Here is a 24301-nt window from a genome sequence, read left to right on the forward strand (position 1 = left end):
CGTTATACACTGCTTCAATGCAACCGACGTGACTGCTGCCGTGACATCGATTGTGTACAGTAATCACTGTACAGAAACAGCGAGCTTCACCGCAATGTCGGTAAGCTAGGCGGCGAGGTTGGCTTCTTGCACCCGCCAACGAGGCCATTCTCATCGCGAGCTTGACAAGAGCCATTTCGCATTATTCTTTGAGTGAACTCGACAGTTGCCTGAGCAGCGCTGCGATCTACCACAAAAGCTCAATAAGTCATTTTTGTGAAGCATGCAGATTGCATACGTCGGCGCCATGAGCGGTGGCTCAATCACACACACACACACACTCAAGGCCACTCGCCCTTACATTCACTCACTCACACACATGTCCTCTCACACTCACAGCCACTCACTCGCATTCGCACTCATGTGCACTTACACTCACAACCACTCTCTCACACTCATGTCCGCTCGCATTCATCATCACTCACAACCATTCACTTGCGCTCATGTCCACTCACCACATTAAAGTTCACTCACCCCTAGCGAAGCCAGGGTCGGAGAGATGTGGGGAGCCGCCCGATGCTTGGTCGGTCTCTCGCCAATTTTCATTTTCGATGCTCGAAGGAAGTGGTCAGTTATCACGCATCTTCCATGGCCTGGTCCATTGTTATGCACACGTGCCTCCGCGCTTGCTGCGTAGACGTTAAGTGCCTGTTTAGCGTCAGCTAAGATGCTTAGACGCATTTTGAACTTTGCAGTAACAATAAGTCTGCCTTGACAATGATGTGTCCGTGAGTATGCATGAACACTTTGGAGGCAAGTGGCTACTGAATACTCTGCGGCGTGCGATATCGAGTGTGTTTTTGCAAACCTCGAGCGAGTTCCTCACGCAAAGGAAAATGGCTGGAATGGGCCCCATATACAGATTTGCCCGGCGGAAAAAGGATCCGAAAGGGAGTGGCCGTTTTCAATCCCTTTACAACAGCCTCTTGAGCTTACTTTGGGTCACAGTTAAAAGCAGGGCTTGCTTCGTCTAGCCAAAGCAGATATGCATGACCGATATGTGGACATAATCCCCGTCTGAAGGAGCCTTGAGAAACCAGTGTAGTGTCCTCGCTTGAGGACAGTGAGTGCAGAGACCACGAGTGCATCTCCGTAGGCATAAATAGTGCGCTAACACTGCACCTAGTTATTCTTCTGTAGTCTGTTGCTGTGTTGGTCGAAGAAATGTTGTTCGTAGAAGAATATGTGTGCACCTAACTCGTGAGCCATTTTGCAGTGCATGCCCTTCTGAAATGGATGTTACCGAGAAAAAAACCCTATCCAAAAGTTTTTGAAGGAAATCATATACCATCTGGTTCAAAGAATTCCTCATGCTGTCCAGACATCAGGGTGGGGTAGAATTGCAGAAATTAGAGCACGAAAACAAAATTTATTCTACTTACGAAAATGAATACTCCACGATAAGCAGAATCTCATTTCACACGCCCATTTTACGCACCCAGCGCCGATTACTGGGCCTCACAAATCAGAAACATGCCTTGCACACATGTAGCAAATGCACTCATGAGTGAGTGTGCCGGCCTATGGCAAATTGTAAAAGTGCTTCGAAGCTACTGGTAGTGATGCACGCTTGTTAAAGCAACAGACAGCTCTATTTAAAAATTAATACGAGCACGCGCAACTTTTTTGGCAACAACAAACTGAATTATGCTCTTTTCAAACATCACCACGCAGCTATGGCTCAAAACCCCAAGGTGATCCTCGTGTTCAGTGGAAAAAGGAAGTCGGGAAAGGACTACATAACGGAAACACTCAGAAAAAGGTGAGCAGTGCTTTATCTCTCTATCAGCAACTATTTCTCATGACAAATGAAGCATTTACGGGGCCATCCATTTAGTAAATGCTTGATTTTATTCATCATCAATAAGAATGGCTACAGCAGAAAATGCACATACCTAAACAGTAAAATAAAATCAGGAAGTGAGCGCAGTGCTTTGCAGCTGAATGAATAAACTGGTTTTAGAAAAATAAATAACCAGTGTTTAAGCTGGTTCTCTCATGTACTTTCTACACAGCTAATTTATTTATTTTTATTTATTTCAATACCCTAAAGGCCCAATTCGGGCATTACATAGGGGGGGATTCTCAAAGAAAACAACAGATATAAAACACACAATACAAACGGCTGAAAACAGAAGTAAACAAGTTAAGAAGGCAGGTACAAGTTAATAAGAGGAACAAAAAAAAAAGGCTAATATGAGGTGTTTGAAAAAAATTCACATGTAGCAAACCGCGCAAAAAATCAAGAAAAATCCCGGCTTCGAAAGTTACTAAACACAGCATCTAACATTTTGCGGAATGTTGCGGCCAGCACACACACACACTAGAGCAACCAAGAAAAAACAAAAAAAAAACATAAGAAGTGAATCACACAGTGAAAAAAAAAAAAAAAAAGAACGCACATCAACATATGTTAGAATTTTCTAAACAGGACCAAAGAGCTGTTTGAAATGAGGATGTTTCAGCGATAGTCGCAATGCTAGAAGGAAGCGAATTCCACTCTTCGATAGACAAGACCAATGGTGAGTATTTGTATCGTTCTGTCCGAGCGAAAATAGGTTTAATCTTCTGCATGTGGTCTACACGAGCCGATGTGTGCGGTGCCGGGAGAAGATGAGAGCTTGAAAATGGTGTGTTGCTGTGGTAGATAGTATGGAAAAAGGATAAACGGCTGAATTTTCTGCGCAGGAAGTTTCTTTTCACTAGCTCTTTAGTAATCACAGTCCACAAAGGTCTGAATAGGACTATGACTTCCTCGGACGTTTTCTACAGAGCCCCTGGTGTCGGCCTGGAATAAAGAAACGTACAAAGTTACCACAATGGCAAATTAACTTAAGAGTCAAAAGCACTAGCAAGCATCGACTAGGCAAACCTTACAGTGTATTGTTCTTTGCGCTGTAATGTTCCTTGACTTCCTGACGAGTCATATCAACAATATCTTGAAGTGTCAACTGAAAAGGTGGGAAAAGTAAATATGCTTAAAAGGCTGCCACTAGTGGTATTCTCCATGCTTGTGCACATGCATTAGCCATGCCAAAAGCAAGTGGAACACAATTTTGCGATCAGACAGTGTAACTGTGATAGAGGCTGAAGTATTGAAATGAAGTTTTGCAGGGACATTATACATTAATTCTCATAAACTTAATATCGGAATACTCACACAGAGGCACAGTAATGCCTGTGCCACACAGGTAAATTTATTGCCATTATGTGCTTAATACCTCGAGTTCTATGCCAATCATGTGGGGCAACATACATAAATTTAACGTCAATGGCATTCATTTGCACCATGAAACACATACTCTCGCCCCATATTCCTTACGTAGAACAGCAAATAACTTTGTTAGGAACAACCTCCAATTAGGTAGTGAATTATTTATTCATAGCAGGGGTGCAGCCAGGGGGGGGGGGTGTGCTTATGGGACTCCCCCCCCCCCCCCCCCCCCCCGAAATTTTGAAATTTTTCTGAACTGTCACGCACTGCTGCCCAAAACAACCACCGGCGCTGGAAGTCACTCTGGATTTTGTCACTTACAATTTCTTTTGCAGAATAGAAAAGACGTTTTGGCACAAACATTGCTAACTCGGGTCGGATTTCGTGGCAAGGCACATGCACCTGGAGTCATGTAACGCAAGCATCAGTTAGCATCATGATCAAAATTACCATGCAAATACGAAAATTTTGAGGACATCAATAACCGATCTTGATTGCCCTTGCTTATTGAAAGCCCTGCCCACGCGGCGTTTCCGAACATACACACTCGGATATTGGTTATTTCAACTTGCGACAACATCCGTGGCTTTCGTTTGTCCTTCTCTTTCCTTTTTATCTAACTGCTTTCGTTTTTTCTTTGAACCAAAGGAATACCCTTCTGTAATTATGGGTGCCGAATAATTGCCACCATGCAGGCAGTTAAAAAATACGTACTTTCATATTGATTTCTGCATTGTTTCTCTATTATTCTAACCATACAGTGCTGTCGCGACCGCAGCATGGCCCAAGTACATATCGCGACTTCTGCTATCATACTTTTGTTCTTGCCTAGATCGTCTGTCTTTCCGTGTGTAAAGTTTACTATCTGTGATTGCGCAAGATGTTTATTTGCCTTGTTTTACGCATTATATAGAGTGACTTTTGCTTAGATACGTAGCTTTAATGGAGATATACGTGTATTTAAATATCTTGTTGCGAGGTTTTGTGTATACATGCAGTGACTTTGTTTCCATTGCCACTTTCTTGTCCGTTATCAAGTTGTATCTTCGCATTTCTAATACTCTATTTTATATTTGCACTTCTAACGCATATTTTGCAGAACTCCTCGTTTATACATGTGCTCGTTGTTGCGACTAAAATTTCGGTGCAATTACTCGCAATACATGACCGGTGACAGCTGTTGCTGCGCAGTACACTGGAACGAAGGACAGCATTGTTGAGATTTTTTCCTGGCCGTTGCATATGTACAAAAATGTAAAAGTTCTTGAATGACAAAGATTCATTAAAATATTTGTCTTCTATACTTGCTAATTTGATGGCTTTTACGTTTTTCATATCAGCGGCATGCACTGCTTTGCTCGTTTCGGACGGATATAGTTCTAGACTTCGTGTGATATTTTCTTTACTTATTAAATACTCAAAAGCATGGAAGTATTGGCATCAGTTATGTCTGCCACGGTTTTTATGACATAGAGTAGACAGTGCGTAGCATTATCTAATACACAAAGGTATTGCCAATAGGGCAGTGCAGTTATTATTTTTGCGTCTGATCCCTCCACAAATTCTACGAGGAGGCCGTGCTGCAACATGAGCCCCCCCCCCCTCCCCGAACAAAATTTCTGGCTATGCCACTGATTCATAGCTCTCGTTTAGACAAGGCATCTCTTGTACATTTTCGCTGCAACTGGCACAATTTTTACGAGTGCTTCTGAGAGACACTTTTTGACTTGCGTGCTGACACAGGGATACTTCTGGAACTTAGCAACACAGCAGGATTTTCTGCAAGGTAATTTTGGTGATACGTTTAACAGCTAGAGCTGTCTATAACCAAGTAAAAATTTTGCAGTGCTTCTCAGGCATTATCACCACTGTGACTTACACTGACATTAAATCCAGACATGTAGCACTGGCTAGGGAAACAATGTCATTAACAAACTCAAGGCATTAAGCACTATTAATATCATTTCTTGTGTGCATATGTACTCCATAAAAGTCTTCTAAATTCCACTAAGTCATTCGTCACTACAACCAGCTAGCTTCATTTTCTTCTGGCCTCATTTGTACATAGCAACCAACCACCTGCCAGCATTTCTTAACACGTCCTGCATAATTCCCTGGCCTGAATTTGCCAGAGCTGTGTGGCTGTCCAGCGACTTATCGAACTGTGAGCAATGTACGATGAACAGAACCGTATTTACACAGTGAACTTATCTGGACCACAAGTAAATGCTGTACTGCAAATATGACAATGCACCCATCTCGCAGAGTAATGTTCCACACACGTAAGGCAAGGAGGTACCTGGTGTCTTGTACACACACCAAGATTTTCAATCCTACATGTAATCAATACTAACCATTCCTCATTTCATCTAAGCAGCATTAGGCTTTATAAAAATCATGTTTCTGCATTTTTTTTTTTGCTCTACATTTCCTATGATTTTCTGTATTTTCCTCAGCTGTTATAACTGCCACACCTTTGCAGCACCATGAAACTAACAAATAGTAATGAAGTCCTGTTTAGTGCCCACTGCCTGCACGTAGAACACAGCACGACTTCTGATCCTTTGCTGCTCTCTACCACCACAGTATTGGTACATAAACACATTACCCGAATGTTGCTTCCTTGACGTCGTACGAAGCACAGCCCCTCTTCGTTGTCAAACATAGGATGTAGTCCCATCAAGGTGAAGTTCAATGACGCATTCTTCGGGTCAGTGCTGTCCCAGGCAAACATCTCTATCTCGACGATGTACCGTTGCACAACTTCTCCCTGATGTATTTATGTGAAGATAAGAAATAAAATGTACAATATACATGGGAAATGCGGTGAACATGCATGCAAAAGAACTGCATTCCATCTGGTGTTAAAATGTCGGGTACAAGTGTAAGCAGCACTCTACAGTTGGATACGGTTCGAGAACAAGGTAGCACACGCTCCTCAGACATGGAGGGCCCTCCTATCAATGTTACCAACCTATTACATCGTGGTCAACAGCTTTGCAACAGCTATTGTAAACTGCGTGAGTCAGACACATTCTTGATTAGATTTCATTTAGTCTATAACCACTGGTCAGTTGACAGGAACATCAGCTCAGAGGCTCACGCCCGCTTTCACAGACATGTATGTAAGCATCCATGCACACATGGAACATGCTCAGCATGGACCTTTACATGCCGAGCCAGCAAATAGAACTGTAATCTATTTTGCTCGCAGCCTCCTTGTCCCACATAAGTTTTCGCCCGTAACAGTTTTATCTGCATGGAACTTGGCTCATTTCCTTTCTCTGCTTTTCAAAGATGGCATCACTGTATATATTCAATATGTAAACATATTATAACAAAACAGCATTCAAGATTACTTGACTAACTTGAGACAAAAGTGTGCATAGCTTTCATATGAAATAAGAACGATGGACTGCTTCAATACAGTAAGCATTTCGCAGAAGTGAGGTTTGCTGCTCCAAGGTTCAACTGCACTGTATTTAAACTTAGAAAAGTTTGACATCAAAAAACACATCACATTCTCTACCTGTGGGAAACAGATCACAAGTAAGATTCCAATATGACAAAGACTTACAACTTCGATCTGAGCAGCGGACTCTATTTCACACCAGCAGTACTTTGAAGTCTGCAGGGCATGGGGCTGCAGCCGTTCTACCTTTTTGGTAGAGCTGCACAAATAAAAACACGGTGTTTCTCGTTAAACAAGCTAAACAAGACTAAGAAGCTGTGGTTCTATACATGTACTTTTATGCGTGAGCTAACTTAGCATGTTGCCCCAGTGTTGCCAGTGATGACATGTCGAGTCAACACTCCTTGCCCTTACGCAATGAAGAAAGCTGGCCTTCTTAAATCCTCTTGGTCAGTATGAGCAGAGATAGAAAGAGGGGTGGGAGAGGGGGAGAACTTGTTTTCAGGAAAGACCAGCAATAGATAAGAGTGTATTCAACCTGAGCCAGTAAGGCTTAGTAAACTAAAACAAAACAAAGAGAGTAAAGCTGCGCTAGCTACATTTAGAATAACATATGCAAGATTTGCGACAATACAAAACAGAATGAACAAGGATCAAAGCAGAACCTCAGTCTACTAGCTAACATTTAGCCAAGACCACAACAGACGAAGACGTCCGTCCTCTTGTTGAAGTGTTGGCCAACTGACTGAGGCTCTCATTAAGACCTTGTTCCCTTTGTTTTGTGTTGTTGAGAGTCCTAATGCAAGACCTGGACAAATAAAAGAATCCAGCTAGTACTGAAATGAGCAAAAGAGGTCATGGACTAACTTGAGATTCAAGATAAAAGTTACAGATGACACCCAGAAATACCAGCAGATAAGGGGGGTGGGCAAGACATCACTTGTGCGTTTTGCTTGTTCTTCCTACTTTGGACATCATCAACCTGTGGGTCCGAAACACCTGCATTTTGCACTGCTCAAAAGAAACGCTCAACTCAAATGTCTAACCAATTAGTGTGAACGTGCATTTAAGGACAATACACCAAATCACAGCGGTCATCCAATAATATTGCCACGCGCCTAACGAGCCGCGCGGCCTCCGCGCTGAATCGAAGACGACGACGAAGCGGCGGTGGCCTCTCGCGGCGCGCTTGTTCTGTTTGGTGTCGTGGAAGCTGGCTCTATAATTAAAAGAAGGCTCCCAGTCTTGGGTTCTTGCCGACGCCTACCTTCGCGGCTCCTCTGGTCGTGACACTGGTGGAGGTGCGACCGATGCTTCCTACTCCTGAGGACGACTCGACTCGCCCGCCTCTTGTGACCACCCCCGTCCATCGTGCCAGCCGGAGGATCCGAGGCCTGTCCCCCGAGGCCCTCCCTGTTGTCAGCGCGCCTTCAACTACCATTCCACTCATGGCGACGCCACTGCCCGCCCTGCCTACGACCGTCCCTGCAGCCAGCCCCACCTATCTCACCCTTCAGACTCCACGCACCACTTGAATCGCTCCGACAGCGCAACCCCAGTCGCCGACCAGGTTCCGCCGCCGCACCGACTGAGTCCTCCACAACAGCCATCGACGGGCCGTGCTGAAGGCAGGGTCTCCTTGGATATCCCCGTTCTCGTCGACACAAAGGAGGTCGGTGCGTTGGTCGATACGGGCGCAGATTACTCTATCCTTAGCGGACGGCTTGCGACGGCCCTGAAAAAAGTGACGACACCCTGGGACGGCCCCGACATACGCACGGCAGGCGGACATCTTGTCGCACCACTCGGCATGTGTGCGGCCCGGGTTACGGTTCGAGGCTGCACATTCGTTGCCACTTTTCTCGTTCTCCGCGAATGTTCTCGCGATGTCATCCTTGGCATCGACTTTCTTCGCGAGCACGGTGCTATCATAGACCTGCCGAACCGCTTGGTGACGTTTTCTACCGCAATGGCCACAGAAGAACCTGCGCACCAGGGTTCTCGGTCCGCCCTGCGAGTCGCCGACGATAACGTTACGGTGCCACCACGTGCCAGCATTCTCGCTAGAGTTACCTGCGACGAGCCACATAGGGGACTCCGGGTTGTCGAGCCTAATGTCTCCCTCGTACTTACTAAGGGGGTTGCGGTGGCACGGGGCCTTGGATCCCTTCATGACGGCTGTACAGAGGTCCTTGTCACCAACTTCTGCAATGAGCATCGACATCTGTTCCGTGGCACAGCCATCGCTTACGTCGACCATGTTCAGGAAGTGGCCCAATGCTTTGCTTGTGCGGAGGACACACCTGGAGCTGACGCCGAAGCGGTCACCAACGTAGACATAAATCCAGGCCTTCCACCGACGGAAAAGAGGCAACTCCAGGACCTCTTGCGGGAGTTTGGTGCGTGTTTCACGTCGTCGTCTAAAGTGCGCCAAACGTCGATAGTCAAACACCGCATTATCACGCATGAAGGAGCCCGACCCATCCATCAGCAGCCCTATCGTGTGTCCCCTCGTGAGCGAGATGCTATTCAAACACAGGTCGAAGAGATGCTCACAGACGGCGTCATCCAACCGTCAAGCAGTCCGTGGTCGTCTCCTGTCGTCCTCGTGAAAAAGAAAGACGGGACACTACGGTTCTGCGCAGACTACAGGAAGCTGAACAGTGTGACCAAGAAAGATGTGTACCCGCTCCCGCGTATCGACGACTCCCTCGACCGACTTCGTCAAGCCAAGTACTTCTCTTCGGTCGACCTCAGAAGTGGTTATTGGCAGATAGAAGTTGATGAGAGGGACCGCGAGAAAACCGCCTTCATCACACCGGACGGGCTGTATGAATTTCGTGTCCTCCCATTCGGGCTCTGCTGTGCTCCTGCCATTCTTACTACCGCTGACCAATCTTCTCTTCAAGATGATCTTAATGCTGTTCAGGAGTGGTGTAATAAATGGCTAATGGAACTTAACCCATGTAAGTGTAAACTTTTGTCCATTAACCGTCGCCGTAATCCTTTAACCTTCTCTTACGTAATATCTGAAGTTCCCGTACTAGTTCAATCATACAAGTATCTAGGCATAACTATTTCTAGCGATCTTTCTTGGAGCCTGCATGTTACTAATATAATATCGTCAGCAAACAAGACATTAGGTTTCCTAAAGCGCCATCTTCATCATGCTCCCCATCATGTCAAGTTATTAGCTTACAAGTCATTAGTCAGGTCCAAACTAGAATTTGCGTCGCCCATCTGGAATCCTCATCAAGCATATCTCATCAATGCCCTCGAATCTGTTCAGAATCGCGCTGCTCGTTTCATTCACTCATCCTACTCTTATGACATCAGTGTTTCGTCCTTAAAAACAGCATCCGGATTATCACCCTTATCGCTCCGCCGTCGCATTGCTAGCATGTCTTTATTTCACAAATTCTTCCACAGCCCTATGCACATCGCACCTTATATTCTTCCACCCGCACGCATATCTCACCGCACCAGCCATCGCCTACAAGTTGCCCGTCCACGATCACGCACCGTCACTTTTTCTAATTCCTTCTTTCCTCGTGCAGCCGCAGACTGGAACGGCCTTCCGAACAACGTTGCCATTATCACTTGCCCAAGTCTTTTCACCGATAACGTAGAAACTTTCCTGTCATTGTGAATTTGTGTTTTTACTCTTGCCACCCCTTATGTAACACCCCTTTTAAGGGGCCTTTAAGGTAATAAAATGAAATGAAATGAAAAAAAGAATGATGGACACCGTTCTCACCGGTTTGAAGTGGCAGACCTGTCTTGTTTATCTTGATGATGTCATCATTTTTTCCGCAACGTTCACGGAACATCTGCACCGCCTCAGGACTGTCCTCGACGCCGTTCGATCCGCCAACCTCTCCCTCAAACCAGAAAAATGCCACTTTGGGTTCACCGAATTGAAGTTCCTCGGGCACGTCATTAGTGCTGACGGAATCCGCGCTGACCCAGAGAAGCTTGCTGCCGTTGCTGCCTTTCCGGTTCCCGCCCACAAAAAAGCAGTCCGACGCTTCCTGGGCCTGTGCTCCTACTATCGCCGCTTCATTAGAAACTTCGCCCAGCTCGCCAGCCCCCTGACACTCCTAACCCGTGATGACACGTCATTTTCCTGGGGCAACGAACAGCAGACTGCCTTCGACGAGTTACGACGCCGACTCCAATCGCCGCCCATCCTGGCACATTTCGACGAAGATGCTGACACGGAGGTGCACACGGATGCGAGCAACGTCGGTCTTGGCGCTGTTCTAGTACAGCGGCAAAATGGCGTCGACAAAGTAATTGCCTACGCCAGCCGCGCACTGTCGCGCGCTGAGTTGAACTACTCTACTACGGAAAAAGAATGTTTGGCGGTAGTCTGGGCCGCCGCTAAGTTCCGCCCATACCTGTATGGTAGACCGTTTCGTATCGTCACCGACCACCACTCGCTGTGCTGGTTGAAAAATTTAAAGGACCCTTGCGGCCGCCTAGCACGTTGGGCATTACGCCTGCAGGAATTCGATTTCACCGTCACCTACAAGTCAGGCAGGAAGCACACCGACGCTGACAGCTTGTCACGCGCTCCCGTCGAACCTCCTCCAGAAGGCACCACCGATGATGATAGCTTTCTTGGAGCGGTCAGCACGTCTGAGCTCGTTTCCAGACAGCGTGCCGACGCCGAGCTGGGTCTCCTCATCGAACATCTCGAAGGCGGGCGCCCTGCAATACCACGATACCTAGCTCGTGGACTATCATCGTTCTGCCTGCGGAGAGGGGTGCTTTATAAAAAGAACTCTACTTCAAGTCCGACAACTTACCTGCTCGTCATACCGTCCGATCTCCGGGATGAAGTCCTCCTTGCCTGCCATGATGAACCGACTTCCGGCCACCTTGGAGTTACACGCACCTTATCCCGAATCCGGAAGAAATATTACTGGCCCAACCTAACTTCAAGTGTCAAGCATTATGTCCGGACATGCCGGCAATGCCAGCGGCGGAAAAAACCCGCGCTCAAGCCTCCTGGACTGTTTCAGTGCATCGAGCCCCCACAAATACCATTCGACAAAGTCGGCATGGACCTTCTGGGGCCATTTCCTCTCTCGTCGTCCGGCCACAAGTGGATCGTAGTCGCCACAGACTACTTGACCCGCTACGCTGAAACAAAGGCCCTTGCTCGAGGTACTGCCGCCGAAGTTGCCCACTTCTTTATGCACGACATCGTGCTTAGACACGGCGCCCCATCGGCCATCATTACTGACCGAGGCAAGGCGTTTACAGCCCGACTTCTACGAGACGTCTTAACGCTCAGCCATACTGCGCATCGACCAACAACAGCGTATCATCCCCAAACCAATGGTCTAACGGAACGGCTCAACAAAACATTGGCGGACATGATCTCGATGTACGTCGACGTTGAACACAAAACCTGGGATGAGGTCTTGCCGTACGTCACCTTCGCATATAATACCGCGACGCAGGAAACCACCCAGTTCACCCCGTTCCGTCTCGTGTATGGCAGAGAGGTCCGCATGATGCTAGACGCCATGCTGCCGTATGGCGACGCAGAGCTCCCCCCTGAAGCAGGCCACTTCGTGGAACAAGCAGAGCAGGCCCGTCAGCTGGCCCGCTTGCACATCAAGGACCAGCAATCCGCCGATGCCCGACACTATAACCTTCGGCACAGGGACGTGCACTACGAGCCCGGCGACCACGTGTGGGTGTGGACACCCGTGCGCCGCAAGGGATTGTGCGAAAAGTTTATAAATAGGTACTTTGGCCCGTACAGAGTCCTGCGCCGCCTGAACAGCGTCAACTACGAAGTTGTACCCCATGGAACTGTGATCGTCGGCCCTCAGCGTCAACGGCCTGAAATTGTGCATGTAGTGCGCTTAAAGCCGTACTTTTCGCGTGACTGAGCGCTGCGTTCACGCTGTGTTTCTTACCTTTTTCCCCTTACCCCACGTGTGACCTTGACTCTCGCCACATTTCATTTAGCGCACGTTGTATAGTTCACCTCACCCCTATTCTTCTTGTTTTTGCTCCTCCTCCTCTCACTGTACGTACATACCCCATTCCACATCGAGACGATGTTTTCTTTCGCGGGAGGGAATAATGCCACGCGCCTAACGAGCCGCGCGGCCTCCGCGCTGAATCGAAGACGACGACGAAGCGGCGGTGGCCTCTCGCGGCGCGCTTGTTCTGTTTGGTGTCGTGGAGAGAGAGAAACAACTTTATTGCCATAGATTGGAGGGATTTAGGGCAGGTGGGCTTGGTGTGGCCCCCAGGTGGGGGCGACTTCCTGGGCCCACGAAATGAGTGCCAGTTGGATGCTCTTGTCTGGCCTTTTGAGGAGTTGGTTCCATCCTTCTTCGGAGGGAGCTGGCAGTAAGGTTCGAGGGGGCGGATTTCCCGCGCAACCCCAGAGGATGTGTGCCTGGGTGGCGATTTCTCCCTGGTAACAATTTTGGCAGACGGGGTCATATTCCCCGTCTGTGATGAGTGAAAGTCTAGAATGGCTAAGGATGGAGTGTGTCTGCAACCTGCGGAGCAAGGTGGCTTGCGCTCGATTCAAGTCGGGGTGTGGAGGCGGGAACTGGCGTCTCATCTCTCTGTAGAGGTTGGTAATTTCGGCAAAGGTCTGGGGAGCCTCGGCAAGAGCGTCTGGGTCCGTGGGGCCGGCCGCCCGGTTGGTTAGTCCTCGGGCTAGTCGGTCGACCCCTTCGTTTCCAGAGTTTCCCGCGTGGGCGGGTACCCAGACCAGATTGATCTTATGGTCGGGAGTGCAGCCGCGAAGGATGCGTGCAGCGGGGTGGCAGATAAAACCTGCCGAGTAATTTTGTATCGCTCTTTTGGAGTCGCTGAGGACTGTGCGCGTACGTGGGTCAGCGATGGCCAGCGCGATGGCGGTTTCTTCTGCCGCTGTCGGAGAGTGAGCTACTACTGTGGCGGCGGTGACGAGAGTAGATCGTGGAAGCTGGCTCTATAATTAAAAGAAGGCTCCCAGTCTTGGGTTCTTGCCGACGCCTACCTTCGCGGCTCCTCTGGTCGTGACAATATTGTTGGAGGAACATACAAATCTAATTGCTCACATTACAACTGACAGAAAAGCACACGTTTCCTGGTGAAAAGAAGAAAGGGGGGATATCTGTCCATGTTCAGCAAAAACTCGTCTGGAGGAGCGTTCACTCCTGTAACATACCTCTCTGCCTTTGGCTCTGGGGCAACCTCCGAGATGACTGGAACAAATCGCAGGTCGTACATGTGCTTTGGCACAGGTGGTTTGTAGCGTGCCATCACATTTTCAAGGCTGAGCACGAGGTGGTCTTTCTGTAAAAGACAAGTTATTACTGACCATCTGTCCTCCTTCCTCACCGCAGCGACTCTTTGTTCAGACATGTTTTTAATTGGCTGAAAGAAATAACTGCTAGTCAAGTAAATGTTGGATGCTGCCAGCAAGCACGGAACTGCCTCTGTTAGCACAGACAGCCTCTCATGTGTTTTAATAGCAGTCATCTCAGCATGCCAAAAACACTTTTGAAGGAAAGGGCTGAAAGTTCAGATGGTCAGTTGGGATTCACTGTAGCTGTGACAGGACTACTATTTTTTCTTCCCAATAAGCTTCATCTCCAGTGCAGTATTTTTGCATAGCCTCATCTTTTTCTTTAAGCCCTGTCTATCTGTACTAATCCAGCTACGATGTACAGCCGGTCAAATCTTTAGCTGGCGTGCATGACAGCTGCGTTTTCCATGCTTCTGCAGCTTATGACAAAGCAAACTTGCGAAAATATCACATCGAAACACAGGCTCACTAAGCTGCAAAGCATGATCAATGAGTTACACAGGCTGAGCAGAACGGTAGGGCTTAAAATTAACATGCAGAAAACCAAATTAATGTTCAACAGTCTCGCAAGGGAATAACAGTTCAAAATTGGTAGCGAGATGCCGGAAGTGGTAAGGGAATATGTCTACTTTGGGCAGAATAGTGGCCACTGATGCAGATCATGACAGGGAAATAACTAGAAGAATAAGAATGGGGTGGAGCGCATATGGCAGGTTCTCTCAGATTATGAATTGCAGCTAACCAAAATCCCTCAAGAGAAAAGATTACAACAGGTGTATCTCACCGGTACTCACTTATGGGGCAGAAATGTGGAGGCTAACGAAAAGGGCTCAGCTTAAGTTAAACAGTCCCTGAAAAGGATGTTTGGGGTTTGTCGTGTCCGGTCGCTGTGTTGAATGCAGCGAAAGACGCACACGGTACTTTAAGACTTCGTTTATTTAAAGCCGATGAGGGTGCGACCAGCGTCGACCGAGGCAGGAGCCGAACTGGCCGCCCGAAGAAAGGAGGGAGCGGAGAAGCGTCCACGGGAGGGAGTGGCTTCCCAAAACAGGAGGAGGATGCGGGGGCGCACCATGGGGGGGGCATCTGGCGACAGCGTGCGACGAGAGGCAAGTGGTCGTTAGGAGGGGATGCGAGTGGTCGTTAGGAGGAGGATTGAGTGGTCGTTAGGAGGAGGATGCGAACTGTCGTTAGGAGGGGAATGCGAGTGGTCGTTAGGAGGGGGCGCACACACACAAAAGCAATGAGGGGACACAACACTTCCTTCCCCCTTAGAAAGTTGCCTGGTATCGTGCAGGGGGTCGGCGCTCACGCGTGGAGGCGCGCTGGCTTTGTGCGCTCGGGGGAGAAACACTTGTAGGCTGGCTGTTGTTCGCTGTGTCTCCTAGGTCTGTCCTGGGCGAAGTCTCTTCTTCCGGGAAGAGGTGCCAGGCTATGTGGGAAAATGGTGCACGTGTTCTCTCCGCTGGCGGACAGCTCTCAGACGGCGTCGTAAATCTACGCAGCTGGTTGAGATGTCGGCGTGCTACTGTGCCATGTATGTTGACGAGCCAAGAGCGCAGGCCTATGCGTCTGACAATTGTAGCTTCCTCCCAGCGTGGCTTTTTCAGAAACTGTCGGGCGAGGACGCGCTGCCCCTCATTAAGCGTGCCGCAGCGCGGAATTGCTTTTTCTTCCCGGAACGTCTCTGCCTTTGGCTCGGGGGGGATGGCTGTGAGCTGGGTTCGCATTTCACGCTCGAACATCATTTTCGAGGGGGTCTCGCCTGTTGTGCTCTGAACCGTCGTGTGCTGCTTGAAGAGAAAGCGCGCAAGGCGGCGCTGCAGCGAGCCTGTCTGATCTCTTTCAAGGGCGCGTTTTAGCTCGGCTACGTAGCGCTCGGCTTGTCCGTTTGTCGCTGGGTGGTAGGGGGCCGATGTAACTGATGAGATCCCGTTGTCGCGATAAAACTTGAGGATCTCCGCAGACACAAACGGTGTTCCGTTGTCCGACACTACCTTGCGCGGCAGGCCGAACGTTGCAAATAGTGATCGGAGGTTGTCAATGACTGCTGCCGAAGTCGTCTGTCCCATTTGCCTTATCTCAAGCCACTTTGTGTAGGCATCTACGACCACAAGGAAAGTGCAGCCCTCAATTGGTCCTGCAAAATCAATGTGCAATGTGTGCCATGGTGTGTCTGGCTTTTCCCATTCTGGGACAGGAGCTTTCGGCGGGGCGCTCCGGCTGCTCTGGCAAGGCTTGCATTCTCGCACCACTGTTTCGATGTCGTTGTCAATGCCAGGCCACCACATGTAGCTTCTGGCACACTTTTTCATTGCAACGATGCCCCGATGTCCGGCGTGGATGAGAGACATAGCTTGTGCGCGTAGTTCTCTCGGCATCACAACTCGGGACCCAAATATGATGCAGCCGCGATGGGTGCTCAACTCTGTAGCTCGCCTGCGGTAAGCGTCGAAGTTGTCCCCTTTGAGTTTATGCACGTTGCCTTGTTGAACAGCTGTGTAAACTAGCCGGAGAGCTGCGCACTTCTGCGTAGATGCTGCAACTGTGCCTGCTGTAAGCGGAGGTTCTGGCAGTGCTTCGAACATCAGAACGTCTCCTGGTGGAAATGGTTCGTCAACAGTTGCGTCGAGTGGCAGACGGCTTAGCGCATCGGCGTTTTGATGTTTGCCGCATATCATCACGCCTAGTGGAGAAAACCAGTTTCTCCCTAGAAGGCTTGATCCTGTGCCCTTCACAACAAGCAGAGGTAGCGTATGGGTCTGGCCGTTGTAGTTAACCTGCACGTTGGCAGAGCCCAATAGTGGCAGATTCTGTCCTGACCACGTTCGCAGGTGCGTGTCGTCTTGTTGCAGGGCGGGTGCGTCAGATGGCCATGAAGTTCGGAACGTGTCCTCACTGATCAGAGTACAGGCTGCGCCGGAGTCCACCTCGAACTTAATCAGCTGGTGATGTACGCTTACTTCTGTAAAAATCTTCGGTCGCGTGCCGAGATTCATGGTGTTCAGGTCGTACAACACAGATGGTGTTGCTGATGTTGTTCCATGGAGATCAGATAGCGGTGTATTCTCTGAGGCGTTGACGCTGTGATTAGGCTGGGAAGGTGACTTTATCTTGGCAAGTCTCCGTTTCGTAATGCATGCTCTTTCGATATGCCCTCGCTTGTGGCAAAAATTACACGTGGCTGACTGGAATCGACATCCCTGGGGGTTGTGTTGGTCGTCACACCGCCAGCAGCGTTGTGCCTTTTTGACCGATTTTACAACAACAGAAGGCTTGCGCACCTGGTTGCTTGTCTGGTGTATCGGCTCGGTGTTCCGGCGAATCCCTCTCTGCTGGTGACCGGCGCTCTCCGCTCGAACGGCGATGTCGTAAGCTTTGCTGAATGTGAGGTCCTTCTCAGCGAACAGGCGCTGCTGCAGTGACTCGTCACTCAGTCCGCACACAAATCTGTCGCGTAACATCACGTCCAAGGGAAGCATGGTGGTGTTAGCAGAAGAAGCTGCGTCTCCCTCCTGCCCGGTAGCTGTTGTCGACAGCGTTCCAAAATTGCAGTCGGCAGCGAGCTTCTTGAGCGCGGCTACGTAGGCGCTCACAGTTTCTCCTCCCAGTTGATCTCGTCGTTGGAAGCGAGCCCGGCTGTAGACCTCGGATGGCCTTGGGTCGTAGTGCTTTTGCAGCGCTTTTACGATGTCGTCGTAAGACACTGCCGCTGGTGTGCTTGGCTGAATAAGGGCGCAGACAGTATCGTAGGTCTGCTCCCCGCACAGCGTCAGCAGGTTGGCCCTCTTCAAGGCTGGGTCTGTGATGTTGTTAGCTTCAAAGTAGAACTGAAGGCGTCCAACCCACGATGACCACGATGAGCCGTTGAATTCTGGTATCTGATTGGGAAACCCTCGCGTAGCCATGGCTTGTCAATAGCGTTGCGTAGCGCGGGTCGAGTCCACTTTCTCGTCGCCACTGTCGTGTCCGGTCGCTGTGTTGAATGCAGCGAAAGACGCACACGGTACTTTAAGACTTCGTTTATTTAAAGCCGATGAGGGTGCGACCAGCGTCGACCGAGGCAGGAGCCGAACTGGCCGCCCGAAGAAAGGAGGGAGCGGAGAAGCGTCCACGGGAGGGAGTGGCTTCCCAAAACAGGAGGAGGATGCGGGGGCGCACCGTGGGGGGGCCTCTGGCGACAGCGTGCGACGAGAGGCAAGTGGTCGTTAGGAGGGGATGCGAGTGGTCGTTAGGAGGAGGATTGAGTGGTCGTTAGGAGGAGGATGCGAACTGTCGTTAGGAGGGGAATGCGAGTGGTCGTTAGGAGGGGGCGCACACACACAAAAGCAATAAGGGGACACAACAGGGTTGCCTATAATACACTTGCATTACGTATAGTACAGGCTACCAAGTGTTCATGCTGCGTACTGGACAAACGAAACCAATAATTTACAATATAATTTTAAAAATTCGAGCTTCCACGCCTCGAAGTAATCTGCAGTGCCCAGCTTTCGTCCGAATCCGCACGCAACACGTCGTGCCGCGCTCTTTACGTCACCAGCGAAGGGCTGCCATTGGTTCGCCATGATGCCTCCTTCTGATGTCACGCGGCTCCCAAGGCCACGGCCACAAGCTCCGCCCCCTCCCCACCCTCCTCCCACACGCGTCAGCAGCCGGCGGAGGCACCGACATGTCAGCATGCAAAAAATTGGAGAGGAGAGAAAGACACAGAAGACGCGCAAATTCAAATTTTGACGGGAGATAACTCAGCTTCCACGAAACGCATTAAGAAAATTCTTGCTGGAGGATATTTGGGAAGCGGCGTCCTTTAGCATCCCAGGCATACCGCAAAATATTAAGGACAATGCAGCGAGCTATGGAAAAAAAAAATGACAGATGTAACGTGTGGGAATCCTGGCTTTCCGCCGTCGCCTTTGCGCGGCTGTGCCGGCTTCCCGCGTTGTTTCTCCTCTTTCCCTTGCTCCCGCCTCAGGCGGTGGAGAGGCGGCTAAGTGACTAATCACTGTCATTTAGCCACAGCTCCGCCCCGGCTCCCCAAGAGCCTTTGCCATTGGCGCCTTTTGGCGGAAATTCTGGACCCGCTTTGGGCGGCCGCGCGCCGCGCGACCGTCCGAGCGGGGCCCGGAGAGAGAGATCCCTCCGAGACTGCGTAAGGTGCGTACGCTACTGTTTGTCCCTGCCGGCCTTTGCCGCTCGGACGAGTGCATATACTCGAGCTCGCCCGCACGTGTCCTCTGACCTGCAGCGGCTCGAGCCTGTCCAGCGGGGTCCAGCGACCTCCGACAGGCGTACCTTGCGTTGATTGCCCACTCTCTCTCGCAACCGGCCCAACGGTCGACACGAGGGAGAGATCACAGCACTGCCGCGGGGACATTCTCCTGCAGCGGCGTGCTAGCGGCGCGCATTACTCGAGTCGCTTCGTGCGCGCAGCGGAGCCTTGCTCCTCGCGCGCCCCCGGGACGGGGTGGCTATTGAGTGTGTGTGTATCAGCTGGAGGACGATGTGAATAAATGTCTCCTTTGTGAACTTGGAGGCCTATTTCTTTGAGGCGAATCGCTCTCCTCCCAGCGGAGGTTGAGTGCACCGCATCGGTGTCCCAGTGTGTGTGTGGTGACGGCTGATGGGCGCCAGTTGTGGGTTTCTAAGTGGACACAGGCCACCACTCACCGCGGGTTCGAGCTTCGCGCGAGCCAAGGGCCCCGATCAGCCGTCACCACACACACACTGGGACACCGATGCGGTGCTCTCAACCTCCGCTGGGAGGAGAGCGATTCGCCGCAAAGAAATAGGCCTCCAATCTCACAAAGGAGACGTTTATTCACGTCGTCCTCCAGCAGTACACACACACTCAATCGTCACCCCGTCCCGGGGGCGCGCGAGGAGCAAGGCTCCGCTGCGCGCACGAAGCGACTCGAGCAATGCGCGCCGCTAGCACGCCGCTGCAGGTCAGAGGACACGTGCGGGCGAGCTCGAGTAAGCACTGGTCCGAACGGCAAAGGCCGGCACGGACAAAACAGTAGCGTACGCACCTTACGCTGTCTCGGAGGGATCTCTCTCCCTGGGCCCCGCTCGGACGGTCGCGCGGCGCGCGGCCGCCCAAACGGGTCCCGAATTCCCGCCAAAAGGCACCAATGGCAAAGGCCGTTGGGTAGCCGGGGCGGAGCTGTGGCCAAATGACAGTGATTAGTCACTTATCTCCACCGCCTGAGGCGGGAGCAAGGGAAAGAGGAGAAACAACGCGGGAAGCCGGCACAGCCGCGCAAAGGCAACGGCGGAAAGCCAGGATTCCCACAAACGTTAAGAGGTCGGAAGAGGGAACAAATGGGGGTTAAAATGACATCCTAGTCGAAATCAAGAGGAAGAAATGGGCTAGAGCAGGGCATGTAATGCAAAGGCAGGATAACCGCTGGTCCTTAAGGGTAATGGTGTGGATTCCAGAAGAAGGCAAGCGTAGCAGGGGGCGGCAGAAAGTTAGGTGGGCTGATGAGATCAGGAAGTTTGCGGGGATATGGTGGTCGCAGCTGGCAAAGGACAGGGTTAATTGGAGAGAAATGGGAGAGGCCTTTGCCCTGCAGTGGGCATAGTCAGGCTGACCACGATGATGATGATAATATTGAGCTTTCCGTAAGTTTGCTTCATCGCAAAGCGCAGGAGCGCAGAAAAAGCGGCCATCGCGCACTTTTGCTAAAGATTTGGCCGGCTGTACTGTTGAAAGCTGCAGGAACATCTCAGTTGCTAAAAAAATACCAAGCTTCTGGTGCAACTCAATGGCTGTCAAATGGTGGCATCATCAAATGTATTAAAGGTCCTGTGGGCTTACATGAAAAGTTGCACCTATTGCTCTGGCTCAGCTCACCAGCGCCTAATGGTTTCTGCAAAACATGACTTTCACCAAGCAGCAGCAATACTCAAGCAATGTTCAGTAACAATAATTTTAGACTCCTGGCGACAGTCCCTGCATAACACCGCTCTGAAGCAGCAAAAGGGCAGCCAGGCGGCACAGTAAAGCTGCTCTTATCATGAAATCATGTGAAATTGCCGCACCTTGCAATTGTTTTATCACCTACTTGGTATTCTGTCAAGTGCAGGCCTTTTACTATCCCACCATCGAGAATTCCTAAGTACACTGTTCCACCTTCTCCAGTGTTTAGGAAGGAGCAAAGAGTCCTGCAAAGTGCAAAGTAATAATATTAATAACAGCAGGAATTAAGTACAAAGACGATAAAGAATGTAAAAGATGGCACACGGAGATTTTACACAAATCTATCGCCACACGGATGAGTTCAGCTGGTTCGGCTAAACATATGCGATAACAACGTCCGCAATTTCGATGACAAAACTAGCAGTGTGCAAAAAAAACCAGCTCTCATTTCTCTGCATGCATAAACTACCTGAATTATGAGGGATCGACCTGCTTTTGGGTACATTTTTAACCATGGCTAACTTAAAATGCACTATACAAATGAAAGACAAAAGCTAACAAAAGAGCATGGCATATGGAGTCCCTAAGCTATTCCTGGGCTATGAATGTCCCTTTCGTGTTATTGAGAGAGAGAGAGAATGAACTTAATTACGCGGGTGGTTTACCCAGGTCCAGGAAATTACTGGTGGCCCTGTAGGCATTACGCTGTTTGGGGCAATTCCACACCATGTGGAGGATGTCGGAAATCTCTCTGCTGGCCAAGCGCGGGCCAAATCATTGTGTCGAGCTGGGTTTGCTAGTGTGCAGGCTTGTATGTTTATCCATATCTTGGCTTCCTGACGAGTGAGGTCGGCTCTTTCCTCGTTGGCGTTGCATAACCCTCCTCGCTGCGCCGCCCCTCCTCCTCCGCTCTAAGAGTGTGCTCGTCGTATTTCCCCGTTTTCGTTTGTTTACTGGATGTTTCTATTGCACTGATCTATGTACCTTTTTTGAATTATTCGTAGCGGCGACTTGGGTCTTCTTATAACGTTTGCACTCCTTACTTTGCACCAGAGGAAAATAAATTTGTGTGCAGTTGACCTACTGCTTGCCACTGTCCTAGAAGGAATGAATCCAGCTCTTAAAAAGTCTACAGAGAGAATACTGATGCTGCATCTAGTTTGTTTCATTCCCGCTGCATTTGCTCAAAGCATAAATTAATTTATTTCCTTTTCCCTCGAATGCCACATACAGTACTTATCCGGCAATTCCTGAACGCGGTAACGTTTTCGCGGTATGAGTGTAAGTTCAACGCGGGAAAACCGAAGTCGCCGCTACGAATAATTCAAACAAGGTGCACAGATCAGTGCAACAGAAGCATCAAGTAAACAAACGAAAACGGGAAAATACGACGAGCACACTCTTAGAGCGGAGGAGGGGCGGCGCTGCGAGGAGGGTTATGCAACGCCAACAAAGAGCCGTGAGGTCTTTGTGCTGGGCTGCGTATTTCCTGCGACTAAGTCGATGGTAATTTATAACGTGCAGTGATCATCGCACAGCTCAAGGACGTCTCTTGCATATCGCGTACACTGAGACCGAGACGCGGCCGGGATTTCATCCCGCGTTCTTGAGCCCAGCAGCCGAACGCCGCATCCACTTAAGAACAAAACGTAACTATATGGACGCTGCACGTGCACCGCGCATATGCTCACCTTGACACGCTCTGGCGAGTGTGCCGCTCCTTGCTGGAGTGCGGAACTTCTTCCGAGGACAACGCTTTGTGAGCTTTGTACTCGTGCCACTGATCTTCCTCTACTAAGGAGAGCTCGTTATACTTGTAAAATCTAATCGGCGCATTAGTGTCCACCTGTTGCTCGCCTGTCTTCTCGCCGCCTTCAGCCATAACTTGAGCTGTTGGTGTAATTCAGACTTGGGCACTTGAAGTTAGAGCTACAGACGCGCTTCAGTAAATAAGTTTCAAACTTAGGCTCGCCTAGCTGGACCCGCGCTCTCCGGCGTGTGCGACCGTCCGCGATGGCGCGTAGAGACGCAGTGCTCGGCGCGCGCGCGCGCTTTCCGTCCTTTTGGCGCCACTGACAACAATGCTGATAGTACAAAATTTCTCCACGATGAAAAAGTAGTCCGCTGCTTGAACGTTTCTTGTTACCTAAACAAAAAGCTTATCACAAGAATTATGAGCTCTAGAATTTTGATACGTAGGTTTTTTGATATAGCCAAACAATAAAAAGCTACTTCGTTTACTGTTGCGATTCGACAGCGGAGTAATACAAGACGCCGCGAAGCGCGGCTCAGTGTTAGCAACTGCTGTTTTTTTTTTTTTTTTTCAAGTTGTATCCTACTGTTTTAGACGTAGCACGGTGGCACACAGCAAGACCTTAGTACACAGCGTCTAAAATTCGAGACGCCCATTCGACACGCGATCCTCTTTTTTGTTTTTAATTATTTTCTTGTTAACACAGATTAAGTTTTCCTTCCTGGGTGCGCCTGAGGCGGCGTTCGACGTAAAAACCAGGGACTGTCCTCCCTCACGGCATGTGGGACGCAGTGCAGCGACCCTGTCAGCAACGCAACCTGCGTTCCCGATCGCGGACTCCATACATGAAACGCGCTCGCGTATTCAACCAACAGTCGCGCGGCTCGCCGTGCTGTATAAGCAATGGTGAGCCCATTAGATTGTCTTCGAGAGAGAATCGGCGGAGTAAATGCTGGATAAAATCATGCCCTGACTCACATTGTGCTTATATTTGCAGTAATGCGCTCGACAAGGAACGCGAGAGCATTCATCTGTATATTTGAGACGCACCAACAATAAAAATTGGCGGGGGCTTAGCTTTGGTTAAGCCTGGTTACAGTGCTCTAGAACAAAGGTTCTAGAGCACTGTAGCCTGGTAGTTTGCGAAAGCAAAAGCGTATCGCCTCCAACAGAAGGAACGCAGTGCGCCGCGTCTACAGGTCACGCGTGGCTACCGGCCGCCGCTGCGCGACGGCTCGACTTGGTAGCCCATCTCTCACCCTGGTATGGTGTCATGCTCTGACGTCACTAGGCATGGCATGACGTCAGAGGTCATTCTAAATGTCACGCGTGGCTACCGGCCGCTGCTGCGCGACGACTCGACTTGGTAGCCCATCTCTCACCCTGGTATGACGTAAGAGGTCATTCTAAAGGTCTAATGTAGCTACAGGCCGCCGCTACGCGAAAGGCCGTTCATGAGCGTAGTATTGCTTTCGCAAAAAAAGATCTGCCGCCGCTTTCGTCTCCCACTAAACAACATGGTTTATGGGTTTCATCGTCTCAAACCGACTCGAGCTATGACGGACCCCGTTGTGAAGGACTCCGGAAATTTCGACCACCTGGGGTTCTTTAACGTGCACTGACGT

The 24301-nt window shown here is 49.9% G+C and overlaps 2 protein-coding genes across 4 annotated transcripts in view; one reads left to right on the forward strand and one right to left on the reverse strand.

The window, feature by feature from the left end:
- The first annotated feature begins 42 nt into the window (after positions 1–42).
- Positions 43–24301, forward strand: part of Pmvk (Phosphomevalonate kinase) — a 35312-nt gene continuing 11053 nt past the window's right edge. The window contains exons 1-2 of the mRNA XM_089545303.1: positions 43–100; positions 1714–1801. Of these exons, the coding sequence (XP_089401429.1) occupies positions 1716–1801 (86 nt within the window). The 5' untranslated portion in view covers positions 43–100; positions 1714–1715. The remainder of the gene's footprint in view (positions 101–1713; positions 1802–24301) is intronic.
- Positions 1872–23116, reverse strand: LOC149342820 (schlafen-like protein 2). Of its 3 annotated transcripts, none has more exons than XR_016283076.1 (8): positions 22615–23116; positions 21069–21168; positions 13858–13985; positions 6827–6924; positions 5862–6019; positions 2917–2990; positions 2728–2827; positions 1872–2059 (listed from the first exon to the last, which is right to left on the reverse strand). XR_016283076.1 is itself a non-coding variant. In XM_089545301.1 (7 exons), the coding sequence occupies exons 1-7, from the start codon at positions 22803–22805 to the stop codon at positions 2806–2808; spliced, it is 771 nt and encodes a 256-aa protein (XP_089401427.1). In that variant the 5' UTR covers positions 22806–23006; the 3' UTR covers positions 2563–2805. The 3 variants fall into 3 exon arrangements, 1 of the variants encoding a protein (XP_089401427.1); XR_016283075.1 differs by having other exon boundaries at positions 5862–6023; positions 6831–6924; positions 22615–23005; XM_089545301.1 differs by lacking the exon at positions 1872–2059 and having other exon boundaries at positions 2563–2827; positions 5862–6023; positions 6831–6924; positions 22615–23006.

Source organism: Amblyomma mixtum, chromosome 5 (genome assembly GCF_055824585.1).
Source record: "Amblyomma mixtum isolate Tamu chromosome 5, ASM5582458v1, whole genome shotgun sequence".
NCBI lineage: Eukaryota > Metazoa > Arthropoda > Arachnida > Ixodida > Ixodidae > Amblyomma > Amblyomma mixtum.

Bases quoted from the DNA above. Each gene is read 5' to 3' on its own strand.
- LOC149342820 (XM_089545301.1), bottom strand. From the start codon at position 22,805: ATGGCTGAAGGCGGCGAGAAGACAGGCGAGCAACAGGTGGACACTAAT. The intron at 6,024-6,830 runs GTAAGTCTTTGT...TAAATACATCAG, and splicing joins CCGCTGCTCAGATCGAAGTT to GGAGAAGTTGTGCAACGGTA. The intron at 2,991-5,861 runs GTAATGTGTTTA...CCACCTTTTCAG, and splicing joins GTCAAGGAAGCAACATTCGG to TTGACACTTCAAGATATTGT.